This window comes from Heteronotia binoei, chromosome 8 (genome assembly GCF_032191835.1).
Source record: "Heteronotia binoei isolate CCM8104 ecotype False Entrance Well chromosome 8, APGP_CSIRO_Hbin_v1, whole genome shotgun sequence".
NCBI classification, from domain to species: domain Eukaryota; kingdom Metazoa; phylum Chordata; class Lepidosauria; order Squamata; family Gekkonidae; genus Heteronotia; species Heteronotia binoei.
Window position 1 is genome coordinate 78123554 of NC_083230.1, and position 17554 is coordinate 78141107.

Genomic DNA, 17554 nt, shown 5'->3' on the forward strand with positions numbered 1-17554 from the left:
GGCTACCTCGTGTAACACTGCATAGTATCCAAGCAAATCATGTGGTGATCCCCTGTACTAATATCACTAATCCAGCATTGCATCTAATTGATATATTTTTCTGCACCGCAACACTCCCTAAAATGGCTATATGTCTTTACTGCAATGTACAACGCCTCTCCACTCATCCCACCCCTTTACATTCAGTATCATGACAGGTGACATTAAGCTAATTTCTTTAAACTGCCGTGGTCTCAACAACATTATATATAAAAAAAGAAAACTCAGTCGGCTCTCCTCAAACTCTCACCAGACATTCTTTTTCTACAAGAGACTCATTTGAAGAATAAGGGTCATCCAGTCTTCCGGACCAAACGCTTCCCCCTTCAATTCCAAGCAACAGGAACATCCAAATCCCGTGGGGTAGCTATTCTCATCTCCAATAAGGTACGCTTCTCTCCATTAGCTCAAGAAGTAGACCAAATGGGGCGCTACCTATTCATTAAAGGCCTGCTAGAAGGCTCCTTGTATACTTTTGCATGCTTATACGCCCCAAATAACAATCAGTTCACATTCATGCAGGATACACTTGCTAAACTGTCCTCATTCCAAGAGGGACAAGTAGTAATAGGAGGGGACCTTAACTGTATAATGAACAACTCTTGGGATAGATCACACCCCCCAATGAAACCACCCAAGGAAACGTGCACTCCCCTTCACTCTTTAATAAATCAACATCACTTGTGCGACATTTGGCGACTTCAACACGAGGGAGTAAAAGACTACACTTATTTTTCATCACATCACAACATCTTCACCCGCATAGACTATTTCCTGACTTCAAACTCATTGATCCCTCAGCTCAGTTACTCAGACATCGGTCTTAGAACCTTATCCGACCATGCTTGGGTAGAATGTCGCATAAACATAAACATAAGAGAACCTCACACATGGTCTTGGTCTTTCAATAAGGCCCTCTTATTGGACTCTAAAGCGTGTGAAGAGATTGAGAAGGAAATTAAAAACTTTTTTGAACTAAACGCAGACTGTGGGGTTTCAAAACCAGTAATCTGGGACGCGTTCAAGGCAGTCCTCCGGGGCAAATGCATTTCACTAAGTGCGGCCTATAACAAAAGAAGACAAGATGCTAGATTAACCCTGCAAAAATCTATCCAAGAGTTGGAAGCTTTACATAAACGTACTTGTGCCAAGAAGGTCTACAAAAAATTATTACTCGAACGCAAAAAATTGGAGCTATTAGAATCCAGCACTATTAAGAAAAACCTCTTGTTTACCAAACAAAAATATTGGTTCAATCACCCCAGATCCTTAAAGATCCTCTCATGGAAACTCAGAACGGAATTAGCAGATCGACAAATTCACCTAATTAGAGATGCAACAGGGAAAACCCACTCTTCCCCTCCCAAAATCAGACAAATTTTCCAGGAATTTTTTCAAAAACTATATACCTCTAAAAATCCAGACCCAGGTCTTACAAAAAACTTTCTCAACAAACCCGAAATCCTCCAAAAATTGGACTCAGATCATCAAAGCTGCATGGACTCTCCAATTACACCGTTGGAAGTCCAATCAGCAATTAAAAACGCCAAAATCAATAAGACTCCGGGGAGGGATGGCTTCCAGTCTGAGTTTTATAAGAAGTTCTCTCAAAATATTCTCAAACCTTACACAGAAATCTGCAACCATGTCCTGGACTCCGGAACAATCCCCGAAAGCTGGAAACTAGAAAAAATAATTTTAATACCTAAAAAGGAAAGGGACCTACTAGACCCAAAAGCGTTCCGCCCAATTTCTCTCCTCAACACCGATTATAAATTTATAACTTCTATTCTAACTGCCTGTTTAAACTCCTTCATCGGCCAATACATTCATGAGGACCAGACAGGCTTTATCCCAAAATGACAAATCACAGATAACATTCGCCAAACCATTAACATAATCCAATATGGCAAATTCCAACCCTACGAGTCGTGTATTTTGGCTTTGGACATTGAGAAAGCCTTTGATAGTGTGGAACCCACATACTTACTTTTAGTTTTGAAAACAATGGGGTTCGGTCCTAAATTTCTATCAACTATAGAGTCTCTTTACTCTTCTCCGAAAGCCCTGCTGCATATCAATGGGGTTTCAACCCCAGACTTTTCTCTCTCTAGGGGGACCCGCCAAGGGTGCCCTCTTTCCCCATTGTTCGCTATAGCAATTGAACCACTAGCAAACTATATAAGGCAATCCTCCTTCATCCACGGCATCAGTATTAACAACGCTAACTATAAAATTAGCTTATTTGCAGACGACATGGCCCTTCATCTAAAAAACCCTTTGGAATCTTTGGCGGTACTGTCTCCCTTCCTCCTGGAGTTTGGAAAGTACTCAGGGTTATCTACTAACTTATCTAAATCCCTTATTTTCCCAATAAATATCTCCTCAGATACCCAATCATCAATTAAAGCCTTATACCCTTACCAATGGGTCAATTCATCCTGGTCATATTTAGGAGTAAAGATCCCGGTTGATCTTAAAGACCTTCTCAAATTAAACTACTCAGCAGTATATCAACAAACAACAACAGCTCTACAGTCATGGAACCCCTTAGCTTTGTCTTGGATAGAACGGATTAACACAATTAAGTCATTTATTTTTCCAAAATACCTTTACTTATTTCGAGCCCTCCCCATTAACATTCCAGCAACATTATTTAAGAAGTGGCAGGCCCTACTGACAAACTTTATATGGGGTGATAAACCTCCCAGAACCTGCTTTGCTACAATCAGAAGGCCCCAAAATAAAGGAGGATTAGCTTTCCCTGATTTGTACCTTTACTATAAAGCCTCTGTAGTATCTTCCATGGTCAACATACTATACATAAGACCGGGCCCAGCATGGGTCTACATAGAAGAGACTCACATATCCCCCTACAAATACTATGAATTTTTATGGCTAAAGAAAAAAGATCGCCCTTCTTGGACTATACTCAATACTTTTAGTCAGGCTTTAATCACAATTTGGGACCAGGTCCGGAAGGATCTGGCCCCGGACCTATCTATTCTTTCCTCATTTCTAAAACAGCCCTGGTTCCCCCCAGCTCTCCAGTTTCCCTCATTCTGCTCTTGGGAATCTGCTTCAACGGTCTTTCTATTCCAACTCTTCAGCAAAAACAGAATTAAAACGAAGGCTCAGTTGGAGGAATCCACAACCGTTAAGATCCCCTGGTTTGAATACTTACAAATCTGCCACTTCCTTAACAGCTCTTTCTCAGAATTGGCTACCACTAGGCCCAAAACGGACTTTGAATATCTGATTTCTCACCCCTCTTTAAATTCCAAGGGCCTTATTTCTAAAATCTATCGCATACTACTACAGGAGGTCTGTAGCAGTCTACCATCCTACTGCGAAAAATGGCACAAAGAATGCAAACTCACACTTACCAACACACAATGGGAAGCCATATGGGAATCAGAAGTCTGCAAGACCAAATCAATAGCAATTTTTCAACAGAACTACAAAATTATGTCAAGATGGTACCGCACTCCCTCGCACTTCGCCAGTATCGACACTAACTATTCCCCACTTTGTTGGCGTAATTGTGGCATGCAAGCTTCATCACTACACTGTTGGTGGGACTGCCCGATTGTCAGCTCTTTTTGGCAAAAGGTTATTACCCAGGTAGAAAACATTTCTGGAACTACAATCCCAAGACAAGTAGAGATCATCATTCTAAATGATTGGCATTCTGTAAAGGCTACAAGATCTAAACTATCCCTTATTATCTCGCTTATAACTGCAGCCAAAAACATAATAGCCCTGAATTGGAAATCTAAGCTCAATCTGTCCATAGATAATTGGATCCTCAAAATTTGGGACTTCACAGCCGACATTGACACCACAGACCCGATAAAGGCAGCTAACGATTTCTATGCAAAGTGGTATCTAATTCTGGATAGGATAGAGGTTGACACCACTCTTTCTTCTTCACTTAACCAACGGGTTATCCACAAGAGTATTCTTTTCTCGTGATCACTCTATAGCTGTATAACTTTATTTTATATAACGGTATGTATGTGGAATGAAAATCAAGGCATTACTGTAACAATGTTATTCTCTGTTTACAAACATTATATTTAAAATAAAAATTGTTTTGGGAAAAAAAAAAGAGAGAGACTGTGACCAGCCCACCAATTCTCTCAAACTCAGAAAGTTTTTTACCAGTGCATCTACAAGGCAATGGAGGTGTGATTGGACAGAAGATGACCAATTGACACTACTGAGTATTAGCCACGAATTACAATGGCTGACTAGTTTGGTTGTGGAAAGGTGTAGCTTAGCATACAGAAGAAACCCAAAGAGCAATTACTGGTAGTCAAGCACTACCAGTACAGTGATTATTATTCAAGACTAATCTTCCACTTTTTACCATTGCAGTCATTATTATTCTAAAGATTATCCTTCCACTTTCGTCTGAACACTCCTTCCTGCTCTCCTTATGTGGAAGCTGTCTGCCACAAATACCTTCCTATTATTCTCTCTGTTCCAAGCCCTGCCCTGACTTTACCACCAGAAGATTCACCTCTAATCTTCATCTGAACGTTTTCCACCTCTTCCCAAACCTGAGAAATCCAAACTCGTTTCTGTTTTTTCCCCTATAGATGAGCTCCCCAGCTCCCCCAAAGTGTTCTGAGCATTTTGAGCTTGAGGTGTACAATTGCTGCATTTCGTCAGATCTTCTTCACAAGCTATTTTCTCTGGACCTGTTTAGATTATTGTACACACCTTCTGCTTGAATCTCTGCTTAGCTCCTCTGTCCAACACCCCCTCACAGAACTCCAAAGCCCTGGCTAGTGTGTAGGTCTGAGGTCCATTTCGATCACTGGATATTGAGGTATCTGCTCTCCCACGAGACTTTGCCACACTTAACAGCATAGGTAAAATACTTCCCCTTGCTGTCTTTTCTATTTTCCCTTTGGCATTTCTACCTCCTGAGCTGTACACTACATAATACAGGTCTATTTTTGGACTATGTGAATAGCTAAATGTTCTTAGCTTCTTAGCATCCAGTGCTATAAAATAGGCAAATATTATGAAGACTGCATGGCCTTTACCTTATTTCCCCTCAAATAAATTATGCTTGGCTATTGTATAATATTCTCACCTCAGTCTTATTGATTCAAACATGCCTTAGAGCCCTGTCACTTTGCCACTGATCCCTAAAAACAGAGTGTGGTGACCTAAGCCCAGATTTGAGCCCGTTTTCCTCTAGATGAGAAAGCCTGAGTCAGCACAGCATCTCCTGCAAGAACAGGAAAGAGGAAGGCCAGAAGACAGTCTTCTTCCTAAATTGGCTTCTGTTGATGCAAGGAAATAAGGCAGGATAGAAATGTTATGAAATAAATAAACAGGTTGTTTGTGTGACTTAGTTTGTAGAATGGGCTCATTCACATGGATCTAGCATATAAAAGTACAGACCGCACAGTAACACGAGGCAGCTAAATCTATCACTACTTTTGTAGCGTAAATTAAAGCAGAAGTCCACCAGCACTTTAAAAGCAAAAGTAGTCCCCTGTGCAAGCACCAGTCGTTTTCTACTCTGGGATGACATTGCTTTCACAATGTTTTTGCAGCAGACTTTTTGCGGGGTGGTTTGCCATCACCTTCCCCAGTCATCTACACTTTCCCCCCAGCAAGCTCATTTTACCGACCTCGGAAGGATGGAAGGCTGAGTCAACCATGAGCCGGCTACCTGAACCCAGCTTCCGCCGGGATCGAACTCAGGTCATGAGCAAAGCTTGGGACTGCAGTACTGCAGCTTTACCACTCTGCACCATCTTAAGGACTTACAATTTTTCTAGCATGAGTTTTTGAAACTTAGAAAGGTCATATTGTTAATTGCTAAGGTGCCACTGGACTTCTGTTTTATTTTACTACAACAGACTTGGACCTCTGGACCTCTGTTCACACCTCTAATTACCTGGGTAGCTGCTGAAAGAGGCACGGCCTGAGCTTGTCTCTGAATTATCAATCTTGAAGTCCCAATGCTTATATATTCTCAGTGTAGCTGCGTATGTGAACCAGCTGGAATGAGCAAAGTAGATGTTCTCATATCCAGGAAGGACCTAGGAATAGAGGGGGGGGGGGGGGGACTGCTGTATCAAAAATGCTATCAACTGCAATCAACATCGTGTTTAGTAAACAATATTATATAGCCAATCAAGCCTATTAATTTTGTCTCTCTGAAGGGAGTACACATAAAACAGTTAAAATCTAAAATAAATCTGATTTTTTTCCTGTTAAATTTTGTTCACCAACATTTTTAACTATTTGTCTGAAAGCAGTTAGTAGTGGGATCCTAACTCTCCAGTATTACACACACACACACGCACACACACACTCTCTCTCACGTTACATACACACATTTAAATTACATGTTTGATACACACACGTTTAAATTACAGATCAGAGTGCCCACTGTAATCTGTAATTTTTAAAACATAAATATTCATGCATACAAATTCAAATTTTCCTCTCAAAGGACATTCTGTAGTATTGTTTAGCTATTTCTTAGAACATCCTTTTAAGCAAAAGATATACTTTAGGTCATCTGCTGTTTGTTTCTTAACTAGATGAACTTTAATTCAAATTCCTGCCCTGTCTCTATCATCTGGAGATGATTCTGAAGTAACTGTGGCTACAATGTGTCTGCCATTTACTCCTGGATTATTCAGGGCTACTTCAGTGATAAGAGAGAATAACCAAAGGCAATTTACATACCTACAGGGGTGCACAGCTTAGTTAGGTGGGTCATAAGAGCTGGAGATAAGTGGGCCACCGCAGGATGATAGGCAGCTCCATTATGGCCCTTGTATGAAAACACAACCCCCTTAGACACAGTAGGGAAATTCCTCATGCGGGGCTGGGGGGATGTCAAAACATCTCCTCTCAGCTGTTGTTTAGGCTAAGAGGCATCATTCAGACACCCCCCCCCCCCCCCACTCGCTCACTCACACACACACACATACCCCAGCAATTTTCTCATTACGTCCCAGGCACTTGTGTTTGAAGTACCTAAAATGCATCAGATAAATGTTTTCAATTCAATGGGTGTATCCCAAGGACTTACAACTGATGCAGTGAAATTGCTCAGAAGTGGGAATTAACATTCCTTCATTATTTCTTGATGTAGTTAATCTTTCTGTTCTGATTCCTTATAACAACTACATTAACCAACTTGGTCTGTTTGGGCTAGATTCTGATCTGCATCTATCAAAATCAGGGGTGTCAAACATGTGGCCCAGGGGTCAAATTGGGCCCCTGCGGGCTTCTATCAGGCCCCCAAGCAACTGGCTGTTATCCCTTCCTTCTCCCTATCTCTTGCTTTCTTCTGCATAACAGCTTGCTTAAGCACACAGGCGTTACAGAGCAAAACCTCTATTTTCTCCATTGGCTGAAGCTCCTCCCTTGGGGAGGAAGGGGGGCAGGCAGAGCTTACTTTGCGAGGCTCTCTCAATTGCACAGCACAGCAACTGAGCCAAGCCCCTCTTCCTTCTACTGGCTGAGGCTCCTTCCCCTCCCGGTCCCCTGGAAAAGGAAGGAAAGAGCCAGAGCTTCTTTTGCCCAGTTCCCTGGATCCCATGGGAGAAATACAAAGAAAGCACCTTTAAGACCAACAAGTGCTAATGTTTTAAGCATGTTTTTTTTAAAAAATCTTTGTGTTTGTCTGTGTCCTTTATAAAGTTTATATCTCTGCTACTTAATCTTAAACAAGTACACAGATGGCTCAGACCGATAACGTTTCATTTATGTCAGATCTGGCCCTCATAACAAATGAGTTTGACACCCCCGAAATGCTCATCCCTGTTCATGGGGTCTACAAATACAATGAAGAAACGGTTACTCTTTCTAAAGGTAGGAGAACAAGTATTGTTTGTCTCACCTTGATCAGTGCTGAGCAATGACCCATATCCCATCGATATCTTACATGACCTCCCGGTAAAAAATTATAGTCCACCTCTGTTGGCTGTGAGAATAAGGAAGGAATTAGGTCAAGCAGATCTCCAGCTGCACTCAGGAAGTGGACCTCAAAGACAGTGAGAGGCTGGAGGTGAAGAGAGAGATAACAAACATATAAGTTTAAACAGGTTTATCGCTGAAATATGGGTGAGATTGAAACACTTGGGGCTCTTAAGCTTGGAGAAACGTCGACTGCGGGGTGACATGATAGAGGTTTACAAGATAATGCATGGGATGAAGAAAGTAGTGAAAAAAGTACTTTTCTCCCTTTCTCACAATACAAGAACTTGTGGGCATTCGATGAAATTGCTGGGCAGACAGGTTAAAATGGATAAAAGGAAGTACTTCTTCACCCAAAGGGTGATTAACATGTGGAATTCACTGCCACAGGAGGTGGTGGCGGCCACAAGCATAGCCACCTTCAAGAGGGGTTTAGATAAAAATATGGAGCACAGGTCCATCAGTGGCTATTGGCCACAGTGTGTGTGTGTGTGTGTGTGTGTGTGTGTGTGTGTGTGTGTATATATATATATATATATATATATATATATATATATATATAATTTTGGACTGGATGGGCCATTGGCCTGATCTAACATGGCTTCTCTTATGTTCTTATGAGATATGCCTATAAATAAACCACATTTTGGTGGGTTGTTTAAGAGACAATGTGATATAATGGCTAGGACTAGTACCTGGGAGATCAAATTTTAAATCTCCATTCTACTAGGTGACCTTGGGCCAATCACACACTCTCAGCCTAACCTACCTCACAAGATTGTTGTGAGGATAAAATGGAGATCAGTATAAGAGAAAACTGGGGCTCTGATAAAAGAACATGGTTGTCCATACATGTGTAGCAGGCATAACTCATTAGAAAATAAAGCTAGGAGACTTATAGTTGGTCACCAGGTCCAGGATGATTTTGGGAGTTGTAGTACCTAAATGCAAAAGGAACTGTAACATCACAGCCTGTGTTATTTTGAGAAGTCCTCCCAATGCTATCTGTAATGGAAGCTAAAGTTCTTTTTGTGTGACAGGCATACCTCATCAGTCTCAAAATTGGTCACCATGACTACTGTCAAACAAGCAGTCTGAACTGATGCTGTTGCTGTTCCCTTGCACATTTAAAGTGAACGATCAGACAGTGGCATCTGCTTTCCATTCCCCAATCACTGGCAACCCATTCTGACCCATCTTCAAAGTGGAGTTATTAGGCACCAGGGAAAGTCCAGTCGTCTTTACAGATGTCAGCACTTTCACTCCACATTCCCAGATGTCTGAACTTCCCGGTTGTGAACTGAAGTTGGTTGGGAAGTGTGAACTTTCAGGTCCTTCTCTGCCTTTTTTTCCCCCAAGCTGTTCGTGATGTGTGCATAAGCACATAGGCACACTTGAGGCAGGGCTGTGGCATGACACTGCAGCTACATTTCCAAGGAGCTCCTGGGAACGGGCTGGAACTGTGCAGTGGTATCACAGTTATCACACAAGTGATAGCTTGGAGGGTTCCCGGAGAGGGACCTTCTCAACTTGGGATGCTCTTCACAAGACTTGGGTCCTGATGGCCCTAGTGTGATTCGCTAAATCGCCATTGGCAGTCAAGTTGCAATCGCCTCATCTGTGTTTTAGCATTGAACTTGGCTATGTGCTTTATCTTTGGCAGACCATCACTTGACCTGCTACTTCAGATTCTGTGAGTGTATGATACAAGAAAATTTGCCATTACATGGATTATTAACTATAAGATTCCCAAAAGCGATGACAAGAAAGGGAACAGGGAGGATTTTGGCCTAGAGCGGCTTTCCTCCTTCTGAAGATCTGGGTTTTCAAATGAAGCATATTTCTGAAACAAAGGAGGAGGGTAGCTGCCCATAGAAGCTGCTTCTGAGTGTCCTAGAATCATCTGTGTTGTCTCTATTGAAATCAGCATGCTGAAGTAGATGGAATCTCAGTTTGGTCCAGTAAAGTTTATTTTATGTCAGTTGGTATAACAGTTGAATGGGCTCATAGTGTACTAGCCTGCATACCAACAGGAGGGCCAAAGTGGTGATACATCTGTGTGAAGGAGCTGCAAAGGTCTGGACCACAACACAGGCTTACAGTCTAATGTTTATTATTATTATTTAGATGCTTTTCCACTGTAAAAGTTCCCAAATCAGTGTTCTATAAATGTATGAACACATGCAATGTATTTTCAAATTGTCTGCAGATGTTCTGGCTATTTTATTAACTGTTGGGATAAACTGCTATGTTTACAACTTGGTGCCTGCTCTCTCTCATGATCCCAGATTATGTTATCTCATGGGAAACATTTTGAAGGGACAGGTGTAAAGAAGTTAAATACTTATGCATGCTCCTGTGAGAAACAAATTACTGAAACAGATTTTTGCAAATCATTCAACCCTAGAAAAATAATCTACCTGAACAATGCAGCTTGCGGTATAGAAAATTCAAAAACTGGATTCCTTTCTGAGGCTAAACAAAATATGCACAGTTTGTGACTGATGGAGGACCAAGAAACTGGGAGGGGACAACTCTTTCAAGGTGACACTTTCACCCTCCCTCATCCAGGTCTCAGTCATGCATGCCAGGTCCACTGTTTGTGCTGCGATATAATCAGGCAATGCGACAGTCTTATTAATGGACCTGGTGTTACACAACATCAGTGATGATGAAGGAGGGTATATTTCTCTAGCCCTCACACACCCATGCCTTGGGATGGGACGAACGTTGGGAGGGGACCAAGCAAAACCATATCTCTGTCTCTGTGGACAGGGGCAGGGAAAATAGCTGCCATGTGGGTAGGACCAGCAAAATCCAAACTTTCCTGCCCATATCCAGATTTTGCTACAATTTCCCCCAAAACTGTGCTGCATAGCAAAATTGGAGGGAAACTGTGGGAAAGCCATGGAAACCTCAGGAGGTACCACAAGGCTATGGGAAAGCAGGACCAAAAAAAAAGCCTTCCCAACAGTATCAAACCTGGAGCAAATAGCCCATGTGGAAGTAGTTCTTATTTCTTGTAAAATGTTACTATAAAGAAAATAAATAAACAGTTATACACAAGTCTTAACATTCAGGAGTAATGGCAATGCATAGGATAGATTCCAGACTGTTACAAAGGTATCAGCTGGTGCTTTTCTTTGGCGGATACAAAGATAAAGTAAGATTCAGGCAGGTAGCCCTGTTGGTCTGAAGCAGCAGAACAAAGTTTGAGTCCAGTGACACCTTTAAGACCAACAAAATAAAACTTTGCCAGTCTTAAAGGTGCCACTGGACTTGTAAGTTTTTAGTAAGTGTTCAAATAGTTGCTTGACCAAACCATATTTTGTACATAGGAAACAAACAACAGGTGCCATCAGACAGGCTTTTTGGCCCACCACAGCCAACCCCACCTCCAGATTTAATCAGTGTGATTACACATGCAAATCTTGCCCCCGTGCCACGCTCACCATTACCTTGTGTCCTAACACCTCCCACACATGCGTTAAAGAGACACTGGGAACTTCCCAGTGGCAAAGTCAATGCGATGTTTCCATGCCATATTCCTGGCCATATGATTGGTCCAGGCACTCCACACATGTGCAGGGGCAGTGTGATTGCTCTGCCTTGTGTTTGTGCGCCCCATGACTATGCTGACAGACAGGTGGGCGCCATCTGATTACTGTGGCACATCTCTAACTGGAGCAGCTTTTTAAAATCTGAGAGACTAACGTGGCTAACTCCTGGTCTGATCACACCCAATGTCTTCCAAAACTGAGCTGTACACTTCTAAGCTTAATAAGTTGTTAGATGTGACAAGCTTAGGAAGTTATGGGACAAATTAACCTGACAAAATAGACTGATGGGATAACTGTGATTGTTCTCTACTTTGGTATAATCGAGTCTCTTTTGCCTTGCATGCTCAGGATGGGATGAATTTTCCATTTAGGCTTGCAGCAGAGTTAAGGTTCTGTATTGACAAGTAGGACAGTAAAAAAAATGAGTACAATGCAACAAGCATTGAAGCTCAGCAGGAAGAGTTTTAAAAGTTATTAGCACTGTACTTTTTCAACTAGTAAAGTCAACTAGTAAATGCTACTCATGTTGGTACAAAAAAGGAATGTAAACAAACTAAGAAGAGTGATAAGTATTTGCTGCAGTTGTGATTAAAATACTGGGGGAAATCATGGGCACATTGACCATTAATGTATCAAAGCACACCAAAGACAAGTTGCAGAACTACAGCTGGCCTTCCTTTTCTTGTTTAGCACTACAGATCAAAGGGAATTCCAGTCCTTTCCTTATCTCCATAATAAGTATGTATATACTATCTCAAGTGTTTAAAGTACTTAGGATGGAAAGGACACAATTTTTGCAGATAAGGTTGCCAATCCCCAGGTGGGGACAGGGGATCCCCCGGTTTGGAGACCCTCCCCCCCCCGCTTCAGGGTCATCAGAAAGCAGGGGGAGGGGAAGGAAATGTCTGCTGGGAACTCTATTATTCCCTATGGAGATTTATTCCCATAGAAAATCATGGAGAATTGATCTGCGGGTATCTGGGGCTCTGGGGGGGCTGTTTTTTGGGGTAGAGGCACCAAATTTTCAGTATAGCATCTAGTGCCTCTCCCCAAAATACTCCCCAAAAATACTCCTCAAAAAGATTGGACCAGTGGGTCCAATTCTATGAGCCCCAAAAGAAGGTGCCCCTATCCTTCATTATTTCCTATGGAAGAAAGAAATGGAAAAGGTGTGCCGTCCCTTTAAATGTGATGGCCAGAACTCCCTTTAGAGTCACAGTTATGCTTGTCACAGCCTTGATCTTGGTTCCACCCCCAGAGTCTCCTGGCTCCACCCCCAAAGTACCCAGATATTTCTTGAATTGGACTTGGCAACCCTATTTGCAGAGAAATCACAGATTCCATGCAAGAGTATAGATAAATGCTATCTACACAGCACTCACAAGCCAGTATGTATAGTGGTTGGAATATAAGACTAAAACCAAGAAAACCCAGATTCCAGTTGATACTGCCTGCATGATCTGGGGCCAATCACACACTCTCAGCTTAATCTGCTTCAGAAAATTTCTATGAAGGGAAAAAATGAGAATCATGTATTTTTTGGAAGAAAGGTAACTATCTCATGGTGACTTCACAGCCTCTGTCACCAGCCTCTGTTATTCATCTGAATCCACCCATAAGCAAGGATGACAAGCAGAATATTTGGGGACTAGGATAAAAGTGTCTGGCAATGGCAAATGTACTCTAATCACTTTGAATAATATGGAACACCAATTGATTTCAAAGAAATATTTACTTCCAAATACATGTGCTTAGTAGGATCACAGAGCTGATAGTAAAACAATTCTTTTTCTTTTGTTTTTGTTTCTGTGATTTAATTTTAGTGAAAGCTTGAAGTAAAATCAACAGGGGATAAATGCAATTTGTTTTGAATGCTGTTGATCCTGACTTCATCAGCCCCCCCAGGCTCTATGTTTCCTTACAGTGTTTAGGCAAAGATGGAAAGGTCAGCTAAGTTATTTATGTCTTTACTCTCACAGCGTGAAATAAAATAGCTGAGCTTGGATACAGGAGTAAAAGCTATTTGTATTCAGTCGATTCTCAATTTGTTAATTCACAGTGCTGCTGCCTTTTTGATAATCTCACCAGCCAACACAACAATTAAGAGTTGTAACTGCAGACTGGGATGCCAAGAGCCATCATGGACCCACAGACAAAGATTCCATCTGCCCCTGATCCTAACCCAATAGCATAACAATATGAAGCAATTTGGCTTGCTGTTAGCATGAATCTATAGTAACAAAAGAATCAGCCTCTCTGTCCATGTTTGTTTATTTACTTACTTTATTTATATTCCACTTTCCTTCTCAATGGGGACCCAAAGTGGCTTACATCATTATCCTTTCCTCTATTTATCTTCACAACAACCCTATGAAGCAGATTAGGATGAGGGTGTGTGACTGGCCCAATGTCACCCAGCAAGCTTCCACGCATAAATCAGAATTTGAACCTGGGTTTCCCAGATTCTAGTCTAACACATTAATCCCTACACCACACTGGAAGGCATAACTCATCACAGAATAAAGCTAGGAGACTCAAAAATTGGTCACTAGCTTCATGATGATTGCGGGAGTTCCTGGGTCAAAACTGAAAGGCATGGGAAAATCCTGACCAAGGTGATACAAACCACCACATCACTGTGCTATTTGCAACTGAAGCTAAGGGACTCTGTGGAAGGCATAACTCAGAAAATAATGCTACATGTTTGAAAACTGACCACCAACCCCAGAATGATGATGGAAGTTACAGTGCCAAAAATGAAGGGAACTGAAACACCCTGAACCAGGCTATCTTCACGACTCACAACATGTAGTCAGAGAACTTTTAAGCAACCTGTCAGGTGTCTCTAATACTCAGATTCCCCAATCCATCATGGAAGGTTAATGGGTGCCACAGTCTCAGCCAGACCTACCTCAGAAGGATGCTGCGAGGATAAAATGGAGGACAGGCGAGCAATGCAGCTTTGGATTCCCATTGGAGAGAAAGACTGGGTATGGTATTTGTTACAAATCTAATTGTTAATGATATTTAAAATATTACATCATTTGTCATTTAGCAAAGTAGCCTTTACAGAGGACTATTAGATCTTCCACCACCACAATGATTAACAACCCAGTACCTGTAACTTCTGTTCCTTATGTATAACCACTAGAACAGATTAATGTTCTACTACCATACATGTAAAGTGTGGAGAAGGGGGGAAGAATTCTTTTACTACTTTGCTAGATCCAGCAGACTTGGGCCACCCAACTTTGGGCTCCCCTGCCCCCTCTGTCAGCAGCCTTGATCACAGGAACTCCACACAGCATCACTTTCCATTTTGTCTGCAAGACTGAACAGATCTATACAGACTTTCACCATTCCACCTAGTTTCCAAAAAAGCTATAGTTGCCAATGAAGAATTTTTGAGAACAGGGTTTTTATGATGTTAAGTTTAAGTTTTATTGTTAATTTTAAGCTCTTATATTTATTGTATATGTATAAATGTTGTTAGCCGCCCTGAGCCCGCCTAGACGGGGAGGGCGGGATACAAATAAAATTTTACCTTACCTTACCTTACCATCCTCCACTCTGACACTCAGATCACATGTTCTGTACAGAACTGATGGCTGTGGTATAATTGAATTCTTTAAAAAACAATACTGAGAGGAAACTTGGAGCCAACAGGAAGGCTTTCTGTATTCTCTAGGAGACTAAGGGGGAGCACTCTGGGTTGGATTCTAAAGTGCCCTTACACTCAGGATTTTTTGCAACAGTAGAAGGGTACTTTCAGAACCAAAACTACATCTTTACATTATGAAAAGTTTATCTCAGTTCTCCTTTTGCTTCTACCTCAAAGTTATTTAAAGATAATTTAATTAATCTTACTGGTTTTTGTTGCTGTTTAGCCCACTCTACAGTTCCCATGTATAGCCCATCCAACTGAGCAATGATGTATCCTGTGTGTCTCCAAAAGGAGTCATCTGGGTTGTTTTTAATTTGTTCTCTGGTCCATTGATCTTGTTTCCTGTATGGGATAAATTTGACTTTACAGAACATTTTTCATAGCCTGTATAATTTCACAGAAATAAACTTTTGTTACAGATTGGGGAATAAATCCCACTGAACTGAATGAGACTTCAAAGTAAACATGTTTAAGATTGAACTGTTTACCAAGCAATATGAGACTGTCGCTGCACTAACACATGCTTTGTGTTCAGAAGTAACCATACCAGATTTCCTCAACTGTTGAGGAAATCTGGTATGGTTACTTCTGAACACAAAGCATATGTTAGTGCAGCGGTGCAGGGTTTCCCAAACTTCCCCCCGCGCCCCCCCCCCCCCCCCGCCGCCAGTGGCCTGGTTATTTTTACACTTCTCCGTGGCCCACTAAAATTTGGGGGTGGAGCCAGGAGACTTTGGGGGTGGAGCCGGAAGACAGGAAATGATGTGCAAACATGCTTAAAACTCTTGCAATATTTTGTTTAGAAAAGGTAGGAGAATGGTGGGATTTTGCAATGCAATTTTAAAAATAAAACATCAAGAAAAAGCACAAAGACCACACAGCAGAAAACTAAAAATATAAAATGCTCTCAGCCTGGGAAAACATGAAATGGCAGAGCAGTTCAAGCTTCTCCCCCCCCCCCCCAGTCTACTCAGATTAGCAATGGCAAGGAAGGAAGGAAGGAAGGAAGGAAGGAAGGAAGGAAGGAAGGAAGGAAGGAAGGAAGGAAGGAAGGAAGGAAGGAAGGAAGGAAGGAAGGAGAGAAACAGGGTAAAAGACAGACAGAGAGAGAGAAAGAAGGAAAGAAAGAAAGAAAGAAAGAAAGAAAGAAAGAAAGAAAGAAAGAAAGAAAGAGAGAGAGAGAGAAAGAGAAAGAGAGAAAGGAAGGAAGGAAAACATGAAGTGCCCCCCGCCTCCTCCTCCCTCCCTTCTCCACCCCAGGTCAATTTCAATGTCCGATCAGCCTCCGGGCTGTGTAAAGGTATCCCCCCCGCTGATCACTTGATCACCGGGGAAAACCATGCTGAGCACTCACTCAGTGCCCAGGCAGGCCAGCGGCCTGCATCTGGAAAGGGTGCCATGGCTGCTCCATCCCCTGCACTTCCTTCCCATCCAGAAAGTGCAGAAGAAGGAGCAACTGTGGCGCCTTTTCTGGATGCAGTTGGTTTGAGTGCCGCTGGCCTGCCTGGGTGCTGAGTGAGTGCTCAGCATGGTTTTTCCTGCCGATCAAGTGATTGATGGGGGGGGGCACTTTTATACAGCCCGGAGTGACTGATCAGATATTGAAATTGACATGAAGTGGGAAAGGGAGGGAGGAGGTGCAGGGGGGTGTGGTGCTGCAGGGGGGAGGTGCGAGGGGCGCAATGCCACGGGGAGGCGCGGGTGGGGTGGCAGGCCACCAGACTGCTTAAGGTGTCATGCGCCCTTGTGCTGGTCAGGAGGCCGCTGCACAAGCGCGGCTGGGTCCCCTGACTTCCGCTGGCCAGTGGGGATGTTGAGGGGAGGTCCCGTGACCTGGCATTGAGGCCTGCATGGTCTGGTGCCGGGTAATGACCCTGCCATTGGGAAACGCCACCTCAACACATTTCCTCATAAATTCATACAAGTATGGTTCACAAATCATGCTTCTTCCACTATAGTTAAAGGTAAAGGTAGTCCCCTGTGCAAGCACCAGTCATTTCTGACTCTGGGGTGATGTAGCATCACTACATTTTCATGGCAGACTTTTTTAATGGGGTGGTTTGCCATTGCCTTCCCTAGTAATCTACACTTCCCCCCCAGCAAGCTGGGTACTCATTTTACCGACCTCAGAAGGATGGAAGGCTGAGTCAACCTTGAGCCGGCTACCTGAAAACCCAGCTTCCACCAGGATCAAACTCAGGTCATGAGCAGAGAGCTCAGATTGCAGTACTGCAGCTTTACCACTCTGCACCATGGGGCTCCCTGACCTAATCAGGAGTCTCCCTGTGTCTATGTGAACACTGATTTTTGCAGGGTCTTCCAGGGAGAT

At 42.5% G+C, this 17554-nt stretch overlaps 1 protein-coding gene across 1 annotated transcript in view; it reads right to left on the reverse strand.

Moving 5' to 3' along the window:
• The window catches only part of PLBD1 (phospholipase B domain containing 1), a 74171-nt gene that overhangs the window by 13254 nt on the left and 43363 nt on the right, over positions 1 to 17554 (reverse strand). The window contains exons 4-6 of the mRNA XM_060245312.1: positions 15429 to 15567; positions 7925 to 8086; positions 5963 to 6107 (exon numbers count right to left, since the gene is read on the reverse strand). Coding sequence (XP_060101295.1) covers positions 5963 to 6107; positions 7925 to 8086; positions 15429 to 15567 — 446 coding nt within the window. The remainder of the gene's footprint in view (positions 1 to 5962; positions 6108 to 7924; positions 8087 to 15428; positions 15568 to 17554) is intronic.